Raw genomic sequence first — 25,352 nt, forward strand, 5'->3', positions numbered from 1 at the left:
TGCCTCTTTAAATGTTAACTGAGCAGTCTTGACACTGCTGAAGTCAGGATTGTATGATGACGACAGCCCTGTTCTGCATGTGTAGGCTGTTAATTAGACAATGCTGAAAAACAGCTTAAGCTGCAAATAACTGCAGAAGACTATATACAGAACACTGACTTGACTTCCCTCCTCATCAGTCTGACCTCTATGCAATACGAATAGTTATTATACATAAAACTAACTTGTCACTCCAACGGCCATTCCACTCCACTTGCCCCCATGGATTTCTTGGCCGTATGAGTTGCACCTTTCGGCCTTGGTAGCTCACCTAGAAAAAAGACAAAAACAGAGAAATTCCTGAGTGGCCTTAAAATATAATGAGACTATTGCTACTGTAATAAATAATCCCTGGCTGGCTGCTGTCATTAACTAAGAGACAATTCTCCTCCAGAGTGAATAGGCTGGATAACTGTGCTGGGCACTGGGGAACTCGGCAGGAGCAAATGTGCATGGGGTAGAAGGGATGGTGGAGAGGAAGGAGAAACCTCCCACCGAGATTGGATTCTAGTTTCACCTCATAGGGGAGAAGAGTAATGCTGGGTGAATAATGGAGTTTTTGGTTTGCTGTAAATTTAAAAAAAAAGTTTCAGGCCGAACTGAAAATTAAATTGTCTAATATTTCTGGCAAACCCCAAAAAGTTGAAAAAAATATTTCAGGTTGAACAAACCACTTTGGCCCAAAATGAACCATGCCGTTTCAATTTCGTGCATTTGAAAATATTTTTAATTTCTAAAAAATGAAAGGAAAGGACATTTCAAAATAAAAAGTGGTTTTGAGTCAAAAAATCAACCCGCTTTGTTTAAAAAATGTCAACACTAAACGTATTGGTTTTTACAGAATTTTTTTTCCCAACCAAATCAGTTTGGTGAAATCAGTGCAAATTCATAAGATATTTTAGTGTGTCAGAATCGACATTTTTTTGCCAAAAAAAAGTTTTAGTTGAAAACTTTTACTCAGCTCTAGGGAAGAACCAGAGGATACATACAGTCCTCGGGCTCCCAGGCATCACACCCTAAGTTCCTTTAGGCACAAGAAGCTGGGCACAACACCTTAGATGGGGGGAGAAGGGGCATGCCCTGTGTGGCCGGCCAAAATCCTGTCCCCTCCTCGTACAGTGCAGCCACTCCAATTCTCCAGACAAACTGCATCCAGGAAGTGTGGAGAACAGGATTTGTGACCATTCACTCTCCAGCGTTAGGTTTCCATCACTTGAGTTTGCACCCCTTGCCAGCCCACTCTCCACCACATACTGTCAACATAGCAACAATTGGGACGTACCTCGTCAATGCCAGTTACTGAATAAGCATGACCCTTTATGAGGCCGAAAGGGGTTCGCGCTTCTGACTCAGCTGCGCTGCTGGTCTGAAATATGAAAATACATTTTGATGTACCCTTCCTTGAGAGGACATTGTACATGGTGACACTCTGTCAGTATCGGGGCCCGTCACAGCTAGATACACTGAGAAGTCAGTGGCAGTACTAAAAGGTACTGTGAATGACAGTATAGCTTTTCCTTTTCCTACGATACTGCACACTGGCACAGCCTTTTAGGGAAGACACTTTCTCCACACACAAAAAATCATTCTATTTTTTCACAATATGGGACTTTCTACTAAGATTGTCATCAGTAGGAATGCTCCCAGAGTTCCGGGGGGAAGACCAAGCGTCTAGTGGGAATGGTGAGTGAATTATCTTCTCTTACCCCTATGGTAGGTTCCTCTAGCTCACGTATAAGACACACTGGCAGAGTAGTATAAGGAAGCTTACAGCCACTGCCCGTGTGGTACCTCTTCTATGGTGGTGTAAATAGGGTTGCCAACCCTCCAGTATTGTCCTAAATCTGGTATCTTTCATGAACAACAACATTAATTTACAAACTCAGGCACTGACTCTGCAAAGGCCTCTGTGCCCATGCAGAGCTTACTTCCAGATTGGAGACAAAAATAATAATAGCACAAAAATTGTAACAGCAATCATTGAAGCCAGTAGACACTGACTCCTACCCTGTGACAGGGCCGTGAACAGATTTAACTCTGACCCAGGTCAGGTGGATGGGTCCATGAAATAAAATTCACTGTTATTACACACATTCCATACATAAATTAATTGCACATACGAAGCTGAAATCCAATGACTCTCTTCTTCTGAGCAGCTGCCATAATGACTAAACTGGTATTGCATGTACATTAGATTACAGCTATTGGTTATAAATGATTGCAGTGCTTATTTGCTACTATTGCAAATTATTTGCTACTAATTTCAGCTGGATTTTTTAAAAAATTTACTTAAAAAATACCCCCCACACAACTACACCCTCTCTAGTCTTTTACTTACATCAATAGAACAGCCCACCATTGAACCTCTTTCAAGAGCTTTTCCCAAGATTTCATAGAAATTTTTTGGAGCCTTTTTGACTTCATACATTTCTCCAACTCCTCCAGTGAAATCTTCCATGGCTTCTAGTGTACTGCCTCCTTTTAGGGCTTCATAACTCCCATTCAGTCTGAAAAATACACATCAGTAGTTAGAAATGTTTTTAAAAACTTTTTTAGGTTACACGAAACCTGATTCTCTCTTATTTACACTGGTGTAAACCAGCAGTAACTCCACTGAAGTTAATCGAGTAAAAACTAGATTCAGCGAGAGGAGAATCTCAGTCCCAGCTTGTTAATTACATTGTAGCCCCTCGCCCCCTCCTCATCCTAATTTCTAATTCATTATTGGTTCAAATCCAGCCCAGGCTGGCAGTGACAATACTTTAAGTTGTTCAGTGGCCTGCTGGATGCAAAACCAGTAGATAGTCTTATTCCAGTTTTTAGCCATAAGAGTTGGCATCATTATTAGTGCTCTCAGCAGAAAAACAAAGAGCAGGTTTTAGGACTTGATCCAATTCTCACTGAAGCCAACTGGAGTCTCTCCATTGACATTACTGGAAGTTGGATCAATCCATCGGGGATTAATTTAGGACATAGTATCTCCAGGTCAAGGTTGAGGAAAATGCATTGAACAAAGAAAAGCTGACCATTTTCATTGTGTGACAAACTGAGCAATGCCTGCACCAAAGGCAGGCAGTACTTACTTGGCATAGGCTTTTTCCAGTAAGGCACTCCAGAATTCATTGTGTTCAGCCGAGTGTAGAAAAACCAAGCGGTCTTTAAAGATGGGTAATCGATCATCAATAACAATATCCAGCCACTCATTGTGCTGCCAAAACTGTGTTGAATGGAGGGTGAGAGAATTGTTTGATAACTTGTAATATTTCATAAGACTAGCATGCCTCTCTAACTACCATGTTCCCATGCTCCTAAACTATCTCAGTAACATCTGGGGGCTGTTATAAGACTAAAAACACACCGTTTTTGTGAGCCAGGTGAAATCTGGCCCAAAGTAAGCACCACATTTCCCCCATTAAGCCTCTTCTCAATCAAGTCAATAAAGAAACTGGTGGGCTTCTATTTTCTAAACCTGACACAAAGTAGGGTGACCAGATGTCCCGATAAAATCGGGACTGTCCCGATTTTGAGGAGTTTGTCCCGCATCCCAACCAAGAGTATGGTCAGGACGCCATTTGTCCCAATATTTTGTTTCCTGGTCTTTGGCGGCAATTCGGCAGAGAGTCCTTCAGTCGCGGACAGTCTTTGGCGGTATTTTGGTGGTGGGTGCTTCTGTCATTGGCGGCAAGGTTTATTACCCGCTGCTGAAATACCATCGAAGACCGTCCGCGACTGAAGGGCTCTCCGCTGAATTACTGCCAAACTCCCGGACGGGTGAGTGTAAAAAAAAAATAAAATAAAAAATGCCCCCCCTGCAGCGGTCCCGATATTTTCCCCTTAACATCTGGTCACCCTAACACAAAGACACAGCTTCTGTGACACTCCATACACACAAACTGCCATGGCTGGAAGTGCATCAATTTCCTGATCCTTAGCCACTTCATACATGCTGTAGTAAATTATTTAAACTATATTGAATTGATATGAGAGCTGTGTGTTGGCACAGACTTTCAGTTAACATATACATTACAAACTGAAGGACACTGAGTGCTATGGGACAAAATAGTAAGTAACAGACTGAATTCATAGCAGGCAGGAATTTTGTACATCCCCCCACAATTTCTCTCAGTCCTTATGATAAACTCCAGTAGAATCCAATAGAGTTTTACAGATGTTAAGTAAGATTCTATATAAATTATTCTAAAAATCTGTAACATTTAACAGAATATACCATTTATATAGAATGTTTAAATCAACCTAGAGAATTCTATAGCAGAGATCTATTCTATAGCAGAGATCTATTCTATTCGATCCATGTTCTTACATCATGCCCACCACCATGGCATCTGAGCACCTATAGTTATATATTACATTCTAGAAGTTTGTTTTAAAAATGTATAAAATTATCACTCTCTATTACATTATATTGGACTATTTAGACGGAGCAGGAATCTGAACTAAGTCAGATACACGGCTATTAAAAGTGGTTAGGAATTGTTCGATATTTCTTGATCTGAACTAGATATAAAATATCATGTGACTCAAGCCATCCTAAAAACCCACATATACTGTAGGGCCAAGTCTTCCTCTTGATTACAACGATGTTACCCCTTTGACTTCCTGGCAGTAGGATTGGACACATGTAATTGAGCGCAGAATTTGGCCCTGGGTATTTAAACCTTGCTGAGATGATGCCATGATTTCGAACACTGTACTTCCCTTTATAATAGAAGAACAGTATGTGACTGTGGGAAGTTAAAATTTTTCTAGGTTTCTTCTCAAGGCTCTCACTTAAGGTGAGTTTAGCAAGTACTGCTTTGAATGCCTCGGTCATCATTTGGAGGTCAGACTAGATCAGTGGTTCTCAACGAGGGATCTGGGGCCCCTAGGGGGCTGCGAGCAGGTTTCAGCAGGCCCACCAAGCAGGGCCAGCATCAGACTCACTGGGGCCCAGGGCAGAAAGCCAAAGCTCCATTGCATGGGGCTGAAGCCCAGAGACTCTGAGCCCCACCACTCGGGGCTGAAGCTGAAGCCTAAGAAATGCAGCTTTGCGGGGCCCCCAATGGTGTGGGGCCTTGGGCAATTTCCCTGCTTGCTACCCCCTAATGCCGGCCCTGGCTTTTATATGCAGAAAAACAATTGTTGTGACACAGGTGGGCTGTGGAGTTTTATAGCATGTGGGGGGGGGGCCTTAAAAAGAAAAAGGTTGAGAACCTCTGGACTAGATCATTTAAAGGTCTCTTTTGGCCTTAAACACTATGAAATCCACTTCTACAGCAAACGGACAACCCTGCCACTAAATGGACCAGTGCATTTAGCTACCCAGCCCCTGGAAGTATTTGCATTTTATGCTGTTTTACCTGAAAGTGAAATATTCCAGCATAACCCGGTCCAAAATTTTGATCTTGAGGTACAACTCTGGCTAATGTTTTTTCATTCAGTGTCAGAGAAGCTATAGCTGCTAATAGCCAGCAGTCACCTGCAAATTGAAAACACCAATACACAGATCACCAATAATATATTGTGAAAATATACACAATCTACAGGAAAAAGATTCTGTAGCAGCCTTGTCTAGGTAATAAAGGTAATAATTGGAGATATACCAATCTCCTAGAACTGGAAGGGACCTCGAAAGGTCATCGAGTCCAGCCCCCTGCCTTCACTAGCAGGACCAATTTTTGCCCCAGATCCCTAAGTCTCAAACTGTACGGGTAAGATTCTGACTTCAGTTATGCTAGTGTAACTGAAGTCAGTAGAATTATTCTGGATTTATGCCACTGTAACAAAGATCACAATCTTGCCCTACATGTATTACAGGTTCTGCATTTAACTATGTATTAATAGTTCTCATTGGGTGGAGTAAATTCACATCGATTTCATTTATTTGCATTTTATTTCCTGTGCAATGTGAGATGCCACACAAACCAGCCATAACCAGCCATAACTGACTATGAACACAACTACTGTCAGCTGTTTTCCTCTATGCAGTGGGCTAATTTTGCTCTTATTTACTATTTCATTGTAAATCCAGATGAATTCCACTGAAGTCCGTTGTTATTTGGGTTTACACTGATATTACTGTAAAGTAGACTTTAGCTCATTTTAGTGAAAGTTCACAAAGTCTGGGAAGTACTTTTTGCCACTGGGGGGGAAAAAAGTCTGAAGGGGCTTAATTTGTTGACGCTACATGTGACATTTCACATAACTTCCTATTATAAGCAAGCAGTATGATGGCTGGTTGCCCACCACCCAAGGACACATCAATATCCTGTTTCACTTAAAACTTCAGGAGAAGACTGGCTGGCTTGCTGGCACCAACCAGGCAAGATGCCACATGGAACCACTCAATTCTCAGCTTCCTTGGAAGTCGTATAGCATCTGAGCCAAGACCTGATCTCACTGAAATAAAGGACAAAGTTTCCATTGGCCTCAACAGGGCCAGGCGTTGCCCTTTTCTGTGTGTTTTTCTTCCTCAAGATAAAGGCAAGACCTTGGCTTTGTGTTAGTGACTCACAGGAAGGGAAACTGCTCAAGAATGAAACAGAACAAAAATGAGTCATGTGCACTTTTTCCAAACCAGCAGGCCTGCTGCAAGCCCTGGGTTGTTTGCATGGAGTGAAGGGAGTAGTGAGTGTCTCATAGGAGGCACAAAGGTCTGAAAAATCCCTATAAGCCATTTTGGAAGAGTATTAGGAAACCATTCAACCTGCAATGTACACCTTATGGAAATGTCCTATGGAATTCAGCTGGGATTAAACAAATAGGTTTCTATGGAAATGTAATAGGATTGCATAGAAATTACTCTAAAACCTATAGAATTCAATAGAAAATGATAAACCTTCTTCTGAGAGCCAAGGTGGGTGAAGTAATATCTTTGATTTATTCACCCACCTTGTCTCTCTAATATCCTGGGACCAACACAGCTACAACGCCGCTGCAAACTTTCTTTATGTTTTTTGGATGATCCTATAGTGTTGTATAGCAAGAATATCATTCTCTGAAATTCTATACGATTCTATAGCTGTGGTACTTTTTGAGTGTAGTGCAATTCAATCCAAAGCACCCGTTGTTTAGAGTGGGATGAGTGAGAAGCTAAAACCAATTTAGGAGTTAGTCACATAACACCATGTGCCTGTACTAAATACCTTCATCATTTTAAAATGAATTTTTATATTCTTATTTGCTCTTTCTCTGAGGGTAACCACTTTCCAGACTTTATCTTGCAGGACCAAGTAGATATGTCATGGCATTACTACGCAGCCATGTTGCATCAGTGCATAATATTGCAACATCATGTCAAACACAACATTGGCATCAACCTGTGGTGTTGCATTGACACGGTGGGACACAACATCAGTATGTGTCTGTGCAGTGCCCTGCCATGAAGATAGCTGCATCATGACTTTAAGACTGCCCAAAAAGTATTACATTGCTGTAGATGCTATTATGCGCTTACAGGACACAGACCTGGGACTCTCCTGTGAATTTCATGATGGATGGCAACTGGCAGCACTAACTTCTCCCTCGCCTTTCACAGCTCTGTCTCTTTAATTTGGAGGGAAGAAAGTGAGTGTTTGCTTCCACAGCAACCAATACTTTATTGAGGCATCCAGAAATGGGTATGGGGTTAGAATGAGAACACATGTTACTTCTGAGTTTCACTTCTTCCACCAATTTAGGGAACAAGAGACTGGAGAGGCAGTTTCGCCTACTGGATAGAGCATTGGACTGGGCTCTAGACACAGCTCTGCTGCTAGGTGACCTTGGGCAAATCACGTCCCTACTCTGTGCCTCAGTTTCCTCACCTGTAGAATGGGGGTATTGATACTGAACTCCTTTGTAAAGGACTTTGAGATCCACTGATGAGATGTGCTACATAAGAGCTAGGAATTACTATTCAATAATAACCACCACCACCCCCCACCCCCTTCTAGAATCTCCTGTACCACAGCACTTGGATAAGTGTGGAATAATTCTGTAAAGGGAAAACACTCACCAAGATCCCCTTGACAAATGTCAGTTCTTGTGGCTCCTCCAACTATAAACTGTGGGTCTTTAACAATTTCCTGAGAGAGTAAGAGAGAAAAAATCATTTAAAATATGCCTGGACAAATATAACAACATTCGGGGGATGAACCTGTCACCAATATGCTACATGCATTACTGCAAGCCTTGAGAAACTGGCTACCACACAATAGTACAGACACTGTGTTGAGCCTTTGTTGCTAATTATAGTGTGTCCCAATGAAACGATCATTTGTTCTAATTTTTTCTAATGAACATAGTGCTGATGAAAGGTACTGGATTGGCAACCCTGAGAGAGCGAAAGCCTGTGTTTACTTGTAGAGCATTTATAGCATAGGCAGTGGTGAGCAACCATAACATCTTCCCTTAAAAAAAAAAAGAGGCTGATCCCAAACTTTGTTTGCTTTACCAAGTAATGTTAGTTTTAAGTGGGAGCTGGCTCAAGTATGACACTCCACACCCTTGAGTGTCCAAAGGTTGAGAGGGGCTGAGCCGATAAGACACTTGTAGAAAGGAAAGCAATGTTGACTGGCATTTCTTTGTTTATTTTAAGTTCAATTAAAAATATCACAGATGTTCTGCATTGGATCGAAAATTATGTCTGTAAAACAATTAATCTGTCAGGGATTTCCCTCCTTGAAATCTAACTTGTCACTTTAAAAAAAAGCATTCACTGCTTTGCTGCTGGTTCTCGATTGCACGTGTGTCACCTTGAATGGAACGTTGGGGTATGATGGGTAAGGCTGCGATTTAGTCACAGAGGTCACGGAAGTCACAGAATCCGCAGGCGGCAAGAGGGACCCCCGCTGCTCCTGGCCACTGCGGGCGGCAGCGGGAATCCGGCAACAGTGGGGATCCCTGCTGCTCCCATCTGCTGTGGGTGGCAAGAGGGACCCCCGGAGCTCCCAGCTACAGTGGGTGGCAGGGAGGATCCCCAGAGCTCCTGGCCACCGCAGAGGCAGGGGAGACCCCCACTGCTTGGAGCTGCCAGCAGAGGGGGACCTTGGAGCTACCATCCCCACCCCTCGCAGCTGCCCAGGCGACTCATTTTGTCATGGGTATTTTTAGTGAAAGTCAGGGACAGGTGCATTTTTTTATTATTGCCCATGACCTGTCCCTGACTTTTATTAAAAATATCCAGGACAAAAACTTAGCCTTAATGATGGGCACCTACTGATCTTTGTCCTTGAAGTACCCCTTTTATCTAAATATCTTAGGTACTTATACGGCTCCCCCTACTGTAGTGCTGCATAATCTTTGATGTAGTTATCTTTGCAATACCCCTGTGAGCTAGGGAACTACTCTCATCCCTGCTTTACAGATGGGAAACTGAGGCATAGAGAGGTTTGCCCAAGATCACGCAGGAAGTCTGTGGTGAGCACTGACCTGAACCCACTCCTTTAAAATGGCAGGCTAGTGCCCTCCCCCTGGATCATCTTTCTTGCAATGAATAGGCCTCCTTCTCCTTTTCTACCCTCACAGACTCCCTGGCACACCTAAGAGATCTCCTTGCACTTCCACCTTTGCACTGGAAAACAAGTAGCTACAAATACCTTCTCTTGTCTCCCTCGAGAATGAAGACAGATGCTAGTGCCCATCTGTGAAGGGAACCAGTCAGTATTCATTCAGGACAACCAGAAAGCAATCACCTCAATATTCTATAACAATGGGATCTACTATAGTGACAAAGAGAAACTTTGAAAGGACACACAGAAAATATGATAGTATAAACATCTAGCCCGCCATCCTGAACAATAAATGTAAGCTGGCAGAATTGATTGTTACAGAATGAAGGCCTGAACCAAAGCCCATTGAAGGCAATGGAAAGCCTCTCATTGACTTCACTGGGCTTTCGATCAGGCCCTAGGGAAAGAAAAGAAATAACATGGACAAAATGTTCTCTCATACATTTTGTGATCTATCTCCATTTCTCTCTAGAAAGCCACCCTGCCTCTCATGACTACATAGGGAATACTGAGTGTCATCAGGAGGGCTGCAGATGCACAGCACCTTGATGTACCCAAGTCAGTAGTCAAATTATACCCGCACAATCCCACGGAAATCACAATGGGTCAGGGGTGCTGGAACAATTTATATAGTATGGGTGCTGAGAGCCATTGAAGCAAACTGTAAACCCTGAATATGATGGAAATCACTTCAAGCCAGCGGCAGCCCCCCTCCCCCAGGCCCCTAGTTCCAGCACCTACGCTATGGGTCCAAACCTGCAAAGTGCTGAGCTCCTAAAATTAATGGGATGGTGGGATGTAAGTGAGAGCATAAATTGGCCCTCTATCTCTATCCAGTAGCAGTTTCAATACCATAAGAATAAACACCTTTCAGTGACGCCATGTCATCTTCTGAGGCATATCAACACAATGGCAAATGAAATTCAATGTCTATACGTGCAAAGTAATGCACACTGGAGGGGATAATGTAAACCACTAAAACGCTTCACAGCATTCTAGATTAACTGGATCAACTCAGGAAAGCAACGCAGGCATGTGTATGGACAGCTCAGTTAAGACCTCTCTGCTCAATATGCAGCTGTGGTAAAAAAGAAGCAAAGATGTTACGTCGCATGAGGAGTGGGGTGGCAAATAATATGGAGAATATTATAATGCAGTTCTATAAATCAATGGCACAGCCTCATCTGGAAGACTGTGGGCCGGCTGGTCACTCCATTTCTAAAAGGATATTGCAGGATTCAAGGGGGTTCAGAGAAGGGCAATGAGAATGATCCTAGGCCTGGAAATATTCTCTTGTGAAGAGGGATGGATAAGATGGGGAATGTTTACCTTAGAAAGGAAATGAATAAGTGGGGACATGATAAAAATATACAAAATAATCAATGGTCTAGACAAGGTAGGTTGGGACGGAGCTCTGGTCTCCCATCACATAACACAAGAACAAGGGGACAGTCAATGAAATAAATAGGCGGGAAATTCAACACCGATTAAAGGATTTTTTTTCACATAACCTGTAATTAAATTGTGGAACTCATCCTAGGTGCTGGAACTAAGGGTACTGCCTCAGCCCCTGGCTTGAAGTTGTTTTCATCATATCCAGGGTTTACAGTTTGGTTCAATGGCTCTCAGCACCCCCACTATATAAATTGTTCCAGCACCCATGGAACTCATTAAACCTGAAGTTTTTGAGGCTAAGAAGTTATGAAATGACTGGACATTTATATGGATCTCAAGAATGTTTAGAGTTAATATAATTAACAACAACAAAAAATTGTGGCAGGGATATTAAATCTCATGTTTCAGGATTTAAGCCAATATCTAACTACTAGAGATTGGAATGAGATGTGCCTAGTGCAGGGATCTTATACCTTCCTCTGAAGCATATGGTACTGGCCACCATCAGAGACAGGATATTGGACTAGATGGACCTTGTCTGAGGCAGTATGGCAATTCCTCTGTTCTTAGGGAAGAAAACAATTCTGAAGCATTGGGGAACGCATCTTCTGCATGATTTCTGCCCACTGTGGCCATTAAATACCACCCAACTATCCTGTTTCTATTCTAGGCTGAACATCATGGGATACATTCATCCTAGGACTATGCCAGCTTCCACTAGCTTAAACTCAGACACAGGGTACCTGAGATGGAAAATCTACCCAGTGATGATATGGTGATGCACAGTAGCCATCTCTAATTCCCCTTCCACCAGGGTGCCCTAGAGGAGACTAGCACAGTCCAAAAAGTGGCTGGTGCTGGTCCAGGAGGAGGCAGGGTCCAAGTGGCCTCAGAGTGCATTGATTCAGCACCTAACAGCAGCAGTTAGTAGTGGTGCAGCTTCTGTGGATCTCTGGAAGATTTTTAAGCTGCTCCTCCCCAAAGGACAGCCCGATGGAAAAGAGGCAGCCACCTCTGATTAAATATCCCCAGCAAGAGTGATTCTTGCTCAGTGAATTCTGGTTCACGTTGTACCAGAAGTCTGTTGTTCGTTGCCTGATGAAACCTTTCCTGAGACAACTGGACACGGGATCAGACCGTAAGCACTATACGTAACCCTACCCTGGGGGTGTTGTACATGCCTCTGACACATACCTAAGTTGTCTGTTTTCTTACGCTTTGGCAATATTTGTATAGCTTGTCATGCCAATAAAGTCTCGTTGAATTCATCTGAACAAAATGGTTAAGTCCTGTGAATCCAGTCAGTCAATTTGTCCTGAAATCCTGTTGCAGAACTGGTTGTATAGGTGATAGCATAGTTTCAAGGCACCTGCACTCTCCTCTGTGGTACATACTAGGAGTGCCCAGTTAGGTCTCGGGTCTCTAGCTGTCATCTGTCTCTGGGCAGGGACCCTTGTCCCATGCCCTTTTGACTGGAGGTTTTAAGACTGCACAACCTCTTGCTTTGCCATGTGACATCCCCAGCCAGCCAGTCTGCCAAATGGCCAGTGCTTGTGCTTTGCTTTCTCTCCAAGGGCTGTGAACAGTGTATTGCCAGCAGTAACAAGTTACCGCACCGCACTTTCTAAGCAAGCACAGTTATTGAAAGGATTCCAGAGAAAACATAATAAATGACAAAAGGTCCTAGACACATGCTAAAAGCTTACCGGAGATCAACCATCAGTCTTAGGGGCCCTGGTAGGCCAAAGTTCTTCCAACCCAGTGGCCCTCTTGGACAGAAGGTCCTGTCCATTTGCTGGATCAGAAAGCAGGCCCTCAGTCAGTTTAAACTCAACCTCATTATAGCAAAAGCCATTTTTTTATTTCTTGGTCTCTGGAAAATCCAGTTTGAACCAGTATATGCAACTCCCGCCCTCTCTCCCGGGAGTGGTATATCTCTGAAGATGTTTACAACCTATGTGGTTCCTTAATCGCCCCTCAACTGTTTTTGGTTCTTGGAGGAGCTGTGATAACCCTGCCCCCTGGAGTTGCATAGCATCCCTGGCCAATCGTGATCCATGAACTGACTACGGTATGGTCCCCAAAGATACTGCATGCAATTGCAATATCTGTCACAAGTGGGGCCACACTATTTCAGTTAAGCCGCCGAGCAAGAAGCCCCTTTATTGATGTCTTTGCAAAAGGAGAAAGTTCAATAGCAGAACAATAATAGGGGAGCAAATGCAATCTTTCAAACATGGCAGTTCCCTAGAAGGAAAATGAGTTAGTTTGTATTTATTTTAGTGTATTTAACAGTCATAATTCTGTAGTGTCAGAGATTCCGATTCCTTCATAGCTAACCAAGGCCAGGTCCAGGTCCAGGCAATGAAATTTGGCAATATCCCAAAATGAGTAAGTTAAACAGCCTGCAGGTTTAGACTGTCAGTGCACACTACAAAGTGAATCTGTTTTGCCAGGCTTTTGTACATGGGGCAGATGGCTGGGGATTAATATGCTTAGCGAGGGTGGGGTATTTTTATATTATTTACAGAGTGTGATTATTTTGTTATGTTGGGGTGGGGAATGGGGATAAGTTGCTGAAGTTGTATACGTATTATATTGTGTATATTTTTGGTGCTAGGCACCTTAGAAGTGGGAAGTATCTATTGAACAAGCTTTAGAACAACTCATGTTTTTAAAAAGTGGGTAGCTAACATCATATAAAACTCTATAACGTGGCAAGCCCTTCACTTTCCTATCTACATGAGCCAGTTTGCTACACCCAGTCCTGTTGCTATGAAATATTGCCAAGTTCTGGAGTTAATCCCTTTGCTGATAATCCCCGCTGCATACGGCAGCATCCCTTTGAATCGCCAACATTCCATTTGAATGCTGACTTGTTAAAGACCTCGTAGTGGACCTGGCAAACAGGGTAGCCCTGGAGGTGCATTTTGACCAAAGTTCCCAATTCAGGAGGCAGCAGCCAAGTGATTAAAAAAGCGACCCACCCTCTCAACGATCAAACTGCATGTCCCAACCCAATAAGACGTTGAGTGTCCCACCTGCAATGCACTGAGCATATTGGAGCCAATTCTCTGTTCCATCCTGGTCTCTTTATATTAGTCTGGTGGGAAAGGGAGGGTAGAATTGGCCTCAAGAATAAGGGTTTTGCTGAGTGGCATAAAGCTAGAGATATGGCTCTGTGCCAGATCCCCCTTGCAGCACCATGATAGAGTGTGCTGGGGTTATGGCTGGGGGAAGGGTTCAGATTATCCCTGTTCTGCAGTTATTTTCATCTGAGGAAAAGCCCCAAGAGACTTGATACTGGCTGAGTACAAGCTAGAGCAGGGGTCTCAAACTCAAATGACCCCGAGGGCCGCATGAGGACTAGTGCATTGGCCCGAGGGCCGCATCACTGACACGCCCCCTTGCTGCCCCTGGCCCCACCCCCAATCCACCCCTTCCATGAGGCCCCGCCCCTGCCCTGTCTCTTCTCCACCTCCTCCCCTAAGCGCGCGCAGTTTTAATAAATATATACACTCAGTAATGCACCTCACTCAAAGGACAAAACATGCACTTAGATTTACTGCCTAAGGCTCTGGGAGGGAGTTTGGGTGGGGGAGGGGGTCTGGATGCAGGCTCTGTGCTCGATGCAGGCTCCAGGCTGCGGCAGGGGGTGGGGGTGCAGGCTTTGGGACGGAGTTTGGGGATAGGAGGGAGTGCAGGGGTGAGGGCTGTGGGGCTGAGGGTGAGGGGTACATGATGCAGGAGGGGGCTCAGGGCTAGGGAAGAGGGTTGGGCTGTGGGGTGAGGGCTGTGGATGAGGGGTTCATGATGCGAGGGGGCTCAGGGCTAGGGAAGAGGTTTGGAGTGTGGGGTGAGGGCTGTGGATGAGGGGTTCATGATGTGGGGGCGCTCAGGGCTGGGGCAGAGGATTAGGGTGCGGGGGGATGAGGGGTTCATGATGTGGGGGCGCTCAGGGCTGGGGCAGAGGATTAGGGTGTGGGGGGATGAGGGCTCTGGCTGGGGCTGAGGATTAGGGTGCAGGGGGATGAGGGGTTCATGATGTGGGGGTGCTCAGGGCTGGGGCTGAGGATTAGGGTGCGGGGGGAATGAGGGCTCTGGCTGGGGCTGAGGGTTTGGGGTTGGAGAGGCTCAGGGTAAGGGCAGCCTGCCTTGCCAGTACTGGCGGAGGGCAGGCACTAGGACCCTGCGGCAGCAGACAGCAAATCTGCTGGGAGCCCTCCGGGCAGCAGGCAGGGGAGAGGCGCGCTGCGTTCTGTCAGGCAGGGACGCAACACAACGCGGCGGAGGGGGGGGGAACACGCGGAGGGGGGGGTGGCAGGCGGGGGCTGGGACCTGCTCCAGGCAGGGTCGCGGCGGCGGGGGGAGACCTGCGGTGGCTGGGGCCAATCCAGGCAGGACCGGGGGGGGGGGGGGCGGGAAGAGACCCAGCTCCAACTATTGCTGGAGCAGGGCGCCCAGCCCTGAATATTGCTGGGGCCCGGACCCCACACAAGTATATAACCTGCCGCCCATGCCCCCCGGCCCGGCCCAGCCCAGCCCCGGCGGGTCTCGCTTCCCTTCCCGCCCCCCCAGCCCGGCCCCGGCGGGTCCCGCTTCCCTCCCCCACCCCCCGCCCCGGGCCCGGCGGGTCCCGCTTTCCCCCCCCCCTTACCCGAGCGCGTCTCCGGCGAGGCCTGAGCTCCGTCCCGCTCAGAGCCGCGTGGTGAGGGGGCGGGGCTGTGAGCTCCACGCCGAGCGGAGGCAGCTGCCCCGCCCCCTCCCCACGCCGCTCTGAGCGGGGCGGGGCTCAGGCCCCGTTGGAGCTCCCAGCCCCGCCCCCTCACCACGCGTCTCTGAGCGGGGCGGGGCTCAGGGGCCCCGCCGGAGACGCTGAGGCTCCAGGAGAGGGGCGGAGGCGGGAGCCTCCGCTCTTCTCTTGGGGGCCCCTGCGGAGCTCCCCTGGGGAGCTCCGCGGGCCGCAGGGAAGAGCTCCGCGGGCCGCATGCGGCCCGCGGGCCGCATGTTTGAGACCCCTGAGCTAGAGCAACCACGAGACTGCTCTAATTTACACAGGGTGCCCGGCTAAGAATACAGTGAGGCACAAAGGTGGTTTAAAGCCACCTTCCTTCATTTGGAAAGCATTCAACGCCTTTCAGGATTCAGCCCTTAGGGAGGATAATACTGCATCTTTGTAACAAAAAGGCTCAATCCTGCTCCTATTGAAATAGACACAAGCATGCCAAAAGAGCACAGCCTTACAGAGGAGGAGACAGACATTAACATCTCCCCACAGGTGTTAATGAGAAATGTCCATTGGCAATTAAAGTCATTATCCAGAGCTGCAAGTCACATTACGTCTACATAATTTATGCTCATGTAGGGACCAGGGACGAGGATGGCACCTTTAGAGTGTTTCCTGGCTTCAAAGGCGGTGGCAGAGGGCAAGTGACCTGCCCACATTCCTTCAAGCCAAATGCCTTCCAGCAAGAAGCATTAGTGAGTTTTATGTGTCACAGTTACAGAAAACAAAGGCAAGTCAAACCAGAACTTGTCATTATCTGACCCACCTGCTTGTTAAATACCCCCGGGCCCTGGCATGTGTGACCTGTAACTAAATGATAAAAAAAAAATTCATAGTCCTTACAACATTACAGTGGAGGAAAAAGTGAGGGGATTTTTATTTTAACAATATGCATTATTTTAGAATTAGAGGGGTAGCATCCGAAGAAGTGGGTATTCACCCACGAAAGCTCATGCTGCAAAACGTCTGTTAGTCTATAAGGTGCCACAGGATTCTTTGCTGCTTCTATTTTAGAATTGGTGCTTAAAGGGAACATAAGTATGTAGCAATTAAGAAACTCACATTTTAAGAGAGCTGTTTAACTCAATCTATCCTCAAATGCCCTAAAACTGTGTACTCCCCTCAATAACTTTATCTCCCTACATATCGGGTGCAGAGAGCTCCCACTGTGCTCTTTCTGTGCACAACTTCCCGAGGCCAGGACATTGGTAACTGTAGACGAGTGCTTCGTTGCTCGTGGTACAAATTCGCTGGAGACCACTCTTTCACACACCAGTGCCCTTTTATTTCCCAGTATTTTCCCACCACCATGTATATACAGCTATATACAGTTCAATACCAGTCAGGTAGCCCCCTTAGGGAACAGCTTTCTCTTACAGCAGCTGGGAGCAACAGGCCCTCACTTTCCTGTCCCCCTCCTGCCCCCACTTCCTTCCTGCTAGCTTTATAGGCCTTCATCTCAGCAGGCTCCCAGGTGATTGCTCTCAGGCTCCTTTAATGCCAGTTCCACCCAGTTCCCCTTGATGGGCGCTATGCTAGCAGGTTCTGAGCTAACAGGGGCTGGTTCAGTGCCTCTTAAGCCAGCACCCTGTTACAGTAACCAACACCAGCTAGCTCTGGATAATTGCATGGTATTGAGGTATCACAGCTCATTTTTACAAATGATATTTTATATCCTACTTGTATAAAATACCCTTCCCACCAGACTAAATGGCTTGTGGTAGTAAAGAGATAAGGAGCCTTTCAAATTCAGGCCACTAGTGGGAATCTATCTTAGATTAATAGTAACCAAATTGTATTACTGTCTGATGATTGTTTGGTAGCCACTGTAAAATGAGTTGGTGTCACAGGGCAGCTCCTATAGAACTGTCTTTGCATCATAATTAGCACCCTTGTGGCCATTCTCATGAGAGACATAGACCTCAATTCTCTTTTGCTCACCACAGTGTAAATCGGGGGTAACGTCTCTGACCGTCAGTTACGTCAGTGTAACCCAGAGGAGAATCAGGTCCCAAGGAATGAATGGACATGAAAGCTGAACCATGGGCGGCCCTCGTCTGCTTTAACAGATTTCAGTTTCCAGGGCTACCAAGCCTACACCTTTCAGGAGCACAACATTTTAAAAGCACATCTCCTTGTGATTTTTGCATAGCACTCTCCAAACTTCGGGAGTGTGACTTTGCAGGTGCTCTTGTTCTGCCTATATACAGCCCTACCATATTACAGAGTTATAATTGTGAGAGTATTGTACTACACAGCATCCTGGAGTCACCTTGAAAGAAGGCCCTGATCCCTCAGTTTAATCCAGCATGAATGATGGTGCAAGGGCTAGGTCAGAGGCAAGTTGCAGTGGTTCAAAGTAGCAGCAGCTTCATTTACAAAGGGGAGATGGGAGGTCATAAGGAGCCCAACTCAGCCCCTGAAGTGGGAGGTATTGGCTGAAAAAGGGACAGTGACCAGGGCAGGCAGGCAATCCACTGATGTAATGACTCCCAGAGATTCCCATCAGCAGAGTTCACACAAAGCCCCCTGTCCTCCACAGAGAGGAGTTCCACTGTTGGGTACAATAGTATTCTATGATGCAGGAAGGGGACTGTCACAGCTCTCCATGGCAAATTTGCTGATTTGGCTATAAACCGGACTGCATATTCAATAATTATGGAACAAACATCTATTTACAAACCAAACATGGAATGCAGGTGGACCATAAAAGGAGAGACAGAAAGAGTGTTCCCCATAAAACAGATATAGAGTCTGTTGTATAGAAGCTGTTTATCCTGGGAGCAAGGGTTAAATTAAATTCCTGAGTGGACGAGCCAGAGTTTAAATTCACTGGTGTGTGGTCGTTCTTCTCTGAAACCAGTGGTGGCTGGGAGATGGGGGAGATTCCAGTAGATGAGGCATTGACTCAGCTTCTCATGTTGACTGGGCTTGGACCTAAGGGAACATTTAAACTCTCAGTGCAGAGCCTGTGGTTGTGTGGTGAGAATCTTGTGGGGGATTCCAGGTCTTCATGAACCTGATCCATAGTCCTCTGAAGCCAACAGGGATCTTTCATTGACTTCAGTGGCTTGTGGATCTGGTCCATAAAGTTTGGCTGTGGATAATTTAAAATACCCAGTATTCAAGCCTTGTTTGGAACAAATTATTACATGGCTGGGAGTCTGCCTTCATTGGTCCCTGCCCTCCATAATATACATCAGATTTGCCTCTTTAAAATCCACATCGTGTCTTGTAGTATATACTGCCGTGGAGAGATCCCAACCTCCGCACTGTATTCTGCTTTTTTTGGAACCAAGAAAGCAGAGATCACCCCTGAAGAATACAGAATACCAACACCTGCTGGAACAGGACATGGTGGGACAGTATGGGCAAGTTTAACTCTTGTGTATCTTGATTCACTTGAGTGGAACCACTATTGATTCACATTGAAGTAATTGACAGGAGAATCAGGTCCTATAAATTCCACAGACTTCTAGCCAGGCTGGATCCATTCAATAAAGCTGCTAATATTTAGTGTATTAATTAAAGGCAACTAGAAATCTAGAGCACATTACTATCAACTGAGGCTTCAGGTTTACAAAGAACCCTGAAAAATCCATCCACTAAAGTACTGTACTGAACCTGTTTTTTCATGCAGTTTCAAGACACACCTTCATTTTTCTTACTAATGGAATGCAGATACAGGTGCATGGCAATGCCTTACTATGTGATATGATTTCAGTCCAACACCAACACGCCTCCAAAATCTGGGAATTGACATTATATAACACTACAGAATATGCTACATTCATGGGAATCTGACTGGAATAGCTATTGTGGAATGGCTTGTTCTGCAGTAGCTATTCAGGTCAATTTTCCCCATGTTGACATTCCCTAAGTAGATGTAACTTACATACCAAAGCGATGAAAGAAGGTGATACTTATAGTAGTCCAAACACTACTTTAATTTACAGTTTCTTCTGGCTCAAGAGAGGGTGATTTACATTAACTTGGTCTCCCTTCCATATTGAGAGTGTGTGTGTGTAAGCCGGTCTGAGACAGTCTGAACTAGTGTAAAGCAATCTCACTTTCATGACCTTACATTTCATCTCTGCCCCAAACTGACTGCAACATTCAACTCCAGAGCTGGAGGTTGGTGGGGGTTGTTCAGATCGGGAGAGTTTTGGTTCAAGTCCATTTCTAGACCACAAATTCATTTGCATTGGCAAGCGATGGGGAAAAAACATTCCCAGGCACTGTAATTATTACAGAATATGTGATATTTATACTGGGCTAGCCACTAACAATCTAAATAATACATGAGGGTATAGAGAAAAGAGAGGTGGATCATGCCAAGAGGGAAAAAAATGAGGAAGGGGTCACATGTTCTCCAAAATTAATTTTAAAAGTATCTGTCAGAAGATATAGTTTTAAGATTTTCTTTTCAAATAAGAAAGAGAAATCAGGATAGTATTGCTAAATAGCTTTTATTATCTTATAGCATTTGGGATTTGGCATATAGGGCCAGATCCTCAGCTTTTGTAAATCAGCAGTGCTCCATTTACTTCAGTGAGGTTATGCGAATGAACACCAGCTGGCCTATACTGTGTATACACACACACACACACACACACACACACACCTTTGACAAATTAGAAAGTCCTTCTTATACTGAATAAAGGAGATAAAGCTATTTTGGGGTGCAAATCTGAGAGCTGGCAATGCAGTTCTCTCATTTATTTTAATATTCTTTACACAAATTACAAACAGAGGGTTTATTATCTGACTTCTAATAATGATATTTGAGTTTTATTTAAATTCCACAGATGATTATTTCTTCAAGTTTTAAAAATATCCAGGTTAATTTGGCAGATGATGTGAGAGGCAGCATTAGTCAGTCTCCCTTATGCAAACAGAGCGAGACAAGATGGGTGTGGTAATAGCTTTTATTGGACCAACTTCTACGTTGGTCCAATAAAAGATATTATTACCACACACCCCCTTGTCTCTCTAATATCCTGGGATCAACACGGCTACAACTGCACTGCATACACAAACAAACTCCCTGTCGCTTAGCCTCCATTACTCCCACTTACTGATATGGGAGGTAGACTGAACAGGCTTGATTTACATGCTGAGGAGCCAGAAGAAGGTGAAATTTAAAGTAGTGTGTGGGCTGCTGTACCTTAAACTTTCTTACTCCCTCCTGTTAGCTGCTTTTCTTGCTACACTGCTCACACACACACACACAAACACACACATTTTCACATGGCAGAAATCATAGCCTAAAGGCACATCCCATGTCAAGTCACTTATTTGGCTTGAAATTCTTCCCAATTTAGCTTGCAAAAACTAGTGATGGCTGGATCTGGAAGAGACGCTGAAGACAGACCACTCTCCATTGCTACAAATAACAACTTTAAACAATTATGATACTAATAGACCCCTGGTAGAAAAAAAAACATTATTGACTACTTGATAGTCACTGTGTGTTTCAGAAGGAAAGGTAAACAGGGCTTTTGCTGACCTAGATTCACAAATATTTGCGTTTGGTACCAGATACAGTATGTAAGAATCACACAGCCATATCATTTTACTATGGCCACACATTCAAATTTATAGCTTATGTTCAGAGTATATGTTGCACAACTGGATGGAGTCAATGGACTTCATGCCCTCTCACACCTAACACCTGCAGGGAGCCACCCCGTCCCTGGGCGGCAGTAGAGACAGCACCCAGGTGGCCTCAGTCCCATGCGGGTTCGGCAGCCTGGGGAGTAGGACCTGATGGGAGAAGTGTCTGTAGCAATTCCATAGTTAAGGTTGAATTTTTCACTTAAAGCAGGGATTCAGCCTCTTTGTTATGTATGAAAACTAGAGAGCATCCTTCCCATAATTGCAGCACATACACTTTGGATACGAAATGAATTTTCTGATAATTTACCAGTAAATCTGTTAATTAATTTAGAAACTATAATGAACTAAGAATGGGTCTTTTGAGAAATATAGCACCTGCTGGCAGACCCTTGTTTTGCTCTTAAAATCTCAGTAACAGAGTAACACAGGCTCTTCAAATGTCCCATATAATTAAAACTCACTGAAATCTTGTGCATAGGCTTCACTTGAATATTTTTATGATCAAAGGGCATTTCCCTCAATTTTTCTTTCTAGCTGAAAGTCAGAAGTCTTGACTCTGCACTGTCGCAACACCATGCCACACCCGTAGGATTAGGATCAAGGCATTTTAGTGTTTGTGGCTGCAGCTTGGATTAAATCAAATTTTAAAGACAAACTTGTTTTTATTTTTCCATTCTTTTCCTCCTTCACCGTGTCCTTACTGGGCTGAGTTAAAATTCCTGCTGAAGGAGAAACTTTCTGTTGTGAAGAATGGCAGGAAAAGATGAGCATTAATCCTTAACAAATATTCCAAATGTAACCTATACACCAGATTCCAGCCAGTTTTAAGTGACTGAAGAGTGTGTGACAGACAGACGGCAGAGCTAAGGTTGCTTGAGTGGCCCAACTGCATTTCCAGGTCTTAACATGTTTGAATTTCTTTTACATGTAACCTTAACTGTGGATTTCCTGGTTTATAACAGTAGGTTTTTTTGATCATTATAATAGACCTGGAATGTATTTTACTCTAAATGACTCATATGTACTCTCAACCTTAGCTCTATCTTAACATAGCATTTGTCTGGGAATAATGCTAAGCAGCGGGCTTGTTGGAGGCAGTCTATATGGACTACTATGCAGCATGCTACTATACAGACTACGGAAGGGGGGCACAAAAGAACAAAACTAACTAAATGCAAAATTCTAAAGTTAATAAGTCAGGTTTTTTGGCAGCGTAGAAGTGATGGGAAGGGGTTACAGGAGTTATGGTTTGATATGGAATTTTTAAATGTCATTTAAAAAAATGTTTCAAAACCACCACATTGTGCACACACATTGTTCGTGCATGGTATGATCTGATTACCGTTACCATCATTTTTCTCGTGCCCCTCCAACACACCTATTCAGCTTGTCTTACATTAGGCCAGATCCTGCAAAGATTAAGGCAGGTGCTTAACTTTAAACGTGTGGAGTGCCACTGAACTCAACAACATTCAATCTGCTGTGGATACAACCTACCACAGCCCTTACTTGGGATGGACAATATGGCCCTTACAAATTTACTAAAAATCATGGACTCGGTTCACTCTGGATTACACAGGCACAAACCAGGAATAATTCTATTGAATACAATGGAGTTACACTGCTGTAAAAATCACCAGAGGAGGGTCAGACCAAAAATAAGTAAGACATACAGCATGCACATGTATATTGCATATATGTAAAGCTACAAGAGATCTAATGTATCTATCCACCTATCCACCTCTATCTCTCTCCACACACAGACCATGTCAAGATTCTCTCTCTTATTCCACATGAGTAGATCCTGATTCATACTGTAAATTCTTTGGGGGCAGAGACTATGGGTGAAATCCTAGCCCCACTGAGAGCAAAGGCAGAACTCCCATTGACTTTGACAGGGCCAGGATTTCACCCCATGTCTCTTATTTGTCTATAACGCTCCATACACAAGTATGGTGCTCTGCCCCTATTATGTTCCTTTTTGTTTTGGTTGATTGTTCATTAAGAAGTCCAGTGTCATCTGATTCTTGGCAGGAGAGATGGAGATATATATCTGACACATAGCAAAAGTGGGAACAACCTCTAAGCTGTGTCATACTCACCCCAGGCCTTTTCCATACAAAGGGGATGGGTGGCTTCTCGCTGTAGAAGAGAGAGGAGATATTGGCTGGGAAGTCACAGTCCTCAAATAGGGTCCCCTTCTGCTGGCACTGGCGCTTCAGCTCCTCATATGTCTGGCCAGAGGAGTGTGTGGCACGAGCATTCTGAGGTAGAGGGGGAGACCGTGGTCTCGAGTGCCGGTATGTGTAAGGCATTGTTCTGCCTCACGTGCAGTAGCAAAAGCTTCAGTGATCACAGAGATAAATGGGAGGTGGAGGGTCAAGGGAAGGAAGGAGAGAAAAACTCCAGCACCCACCAAACAAACAGAAGAGAAAAGGAACAAGATGCTCTCTACAAGAAAGAATGAAAGGAGCCTGTGTGCTGCAGGGAAGTGAAAAATTTGCCTAACCACCTCCTCTTTTGCACCTGTTTGAATGACAGGGAGACCTCTCTGTCCACCTGAAATAACAATAGAAAGGAACGCCCTGAGAGCAAACAGAAAAGCAAACTGTTTGCCCTTTTTAGGAGTTCCAGCTGCTTGGCGTGGGCCCTCTGGTATACTGCCTCAGGAATCACAAACAAGAGTTAAGAGATAACTCTATTTTGTTCATGTGATGTGAACCTGCTGCACCCAGGAAGAGACAGCGAGCATGTGAACACCCTCGAACCAACCCTTTTATGCTCTAATGATATGGCCAGGGTGTGGAACTATTTTCTTTCCTGGCTGAATAACTTTGAGAAATGCTACTGTGCATGAAAAACTCTCACAGCTCCTGATAGAAAGTTACCTAATTATGGGCTCTCACCAGTTAGGTTCCTTTCACCACTCCCTATCCCTGACCAAAGGTCAGGGGTGGATCTAGGTATTTTGCTGCCCCTAGCATGGCAGGCAAGCTGCCTTCGGCGGCTTGCCTGCGGGAGGTCCCCGGTCCTGCAGATTCGGCGACACACCTGCGGGAGGTCCGCCGAAGCCGCGGGACCAGCGGACCCTCTGCAGGCATGCCGCTGAAGGCAACCTGCCTGCCACCCTCACGGTGACCAGCAGAGCGCCCCCTGTGGCTTGCCGCCCCAGGCATGCGCTTGGCGTGCTGGTGCCTGGAGCCGCCCCGCCAAAGGTCACCTGATATTACCTCTGCAAGGAGGCCCCCAAAGCCCCAATCCTCCTTCATATAACAGCAGAACCAGAAGGAATTCCAGAGCTTCCTCACAGTCTAAGTGGAACAAGGGAGTCTCCTTCCTGCTATGTACTCCATGGGACAGGACAAGGATGGGAACTGCCCATAGGCCCAAGAACCTTCAGCACTGAGCGTGATATCAAAATGAGGGAGGGATGATGAATACTCACAGGATGTATGTGGAATACTCACAGGATGAATTGCCCAGGGTGTCGGGTGGAGTGCGGACACAGCATGGCTGGGTGGTGCGGGAAGGTATGTGTGTGGGGTTTGAATGGTGAGGGAAGATGGGCACTGGACAGAGGGGGCAAATGTGGGGTAAGGAAGGGAGCACTTTGCCCTGAAAGGAAATGTTAGTGGGTTGTGACCCATGTCTACCCAACCTTCTATTTCATGAATTTTTGTTTGGAGCTTTCACCTATCACAGCATGTCCATTAGACTGTAGAATCTTCACACTAGAGTGTGTCCATCTATCTGATCTGCAAAGTGCCTAGCACACTGCGAGTGCTGTGAAGAAATAAAAATGAAAAACATTATTTCAAAGCCAAAGTTGGCATGGACTTCTTCCATGCCTGCAAAGGTTGAAGATGCAGACTACTTGACAAAAAATATAGTTAATGTATTACAAAACACTGCCTTGACATACAAACACTGCTAGCTTTTCTTCCGTTTTAATTGGTGCTCTGCCAGCTCAGTCAATCTTCCTGCTAAAATACGATTTATGGAAATCAATTAGGTGAATCAGAATG

General features: G+C 45.0%; 1 protein-coding gene across 1 annotated transcript in view; it reads right to left on the reverse strand.

Annotated features, from left to right (window-relative positions):
• Positions 1 to 23,642, reverse strand: part of CAPN9 (calpain 9) — a 48,935-nt gene extending 25,293 nt beyond the window's left edge. Inside the window, exons 1-7 of the mRNA XM_045011525.1 lie at positions 23,430 to 23,642; positions 8,033 to 8,102; positions 5,397 to 5,515; positions 3,123 to 3,256; positions 2,378 to 2,546; positions 1,322 to 1,405; positions 225 to 310 (exon numbers count right to left, since the gene is read on the reverse strand). Of these exons, the coding sequence (XP_044867460.1) occupies positions 225 to 310; positions 1,322 to 1,405; positions 2,378 to 2,546; positions 3,123 to 3,256; positions 5,397 to 5,515; positions 8,033 to 8,102; positions 23,430 to 23,642 (875 nt within the window). The remainder of the gene's footprint in view (positions 1 to 224; positions 311 to 1,321; positions 1,406 to 2,377; positions 2,547 to 3,122; positions 3,257 to 5,396; positions 5,516 to 8,032; positions 8,103 to 23,429) is intronic.
• Positions 23,643 to 25,352: the final 1,710 nt, after the last annotated feature.

Source organism: Mauremys mutica, chromosome 3, assembly GCF_020497125.1.
Source record: "Mauremys mutica isolate MM-2020 ecotype Southern chromosome 3, ASM2049712v1, whole genome shotgun sequence".
NCBI classification, from domain to species: domain Eukaryota; kingdom Metazoa; phylum Chordata; order Testudines; family Geoemydidae; genus Mauremys; species Mauremys mutica.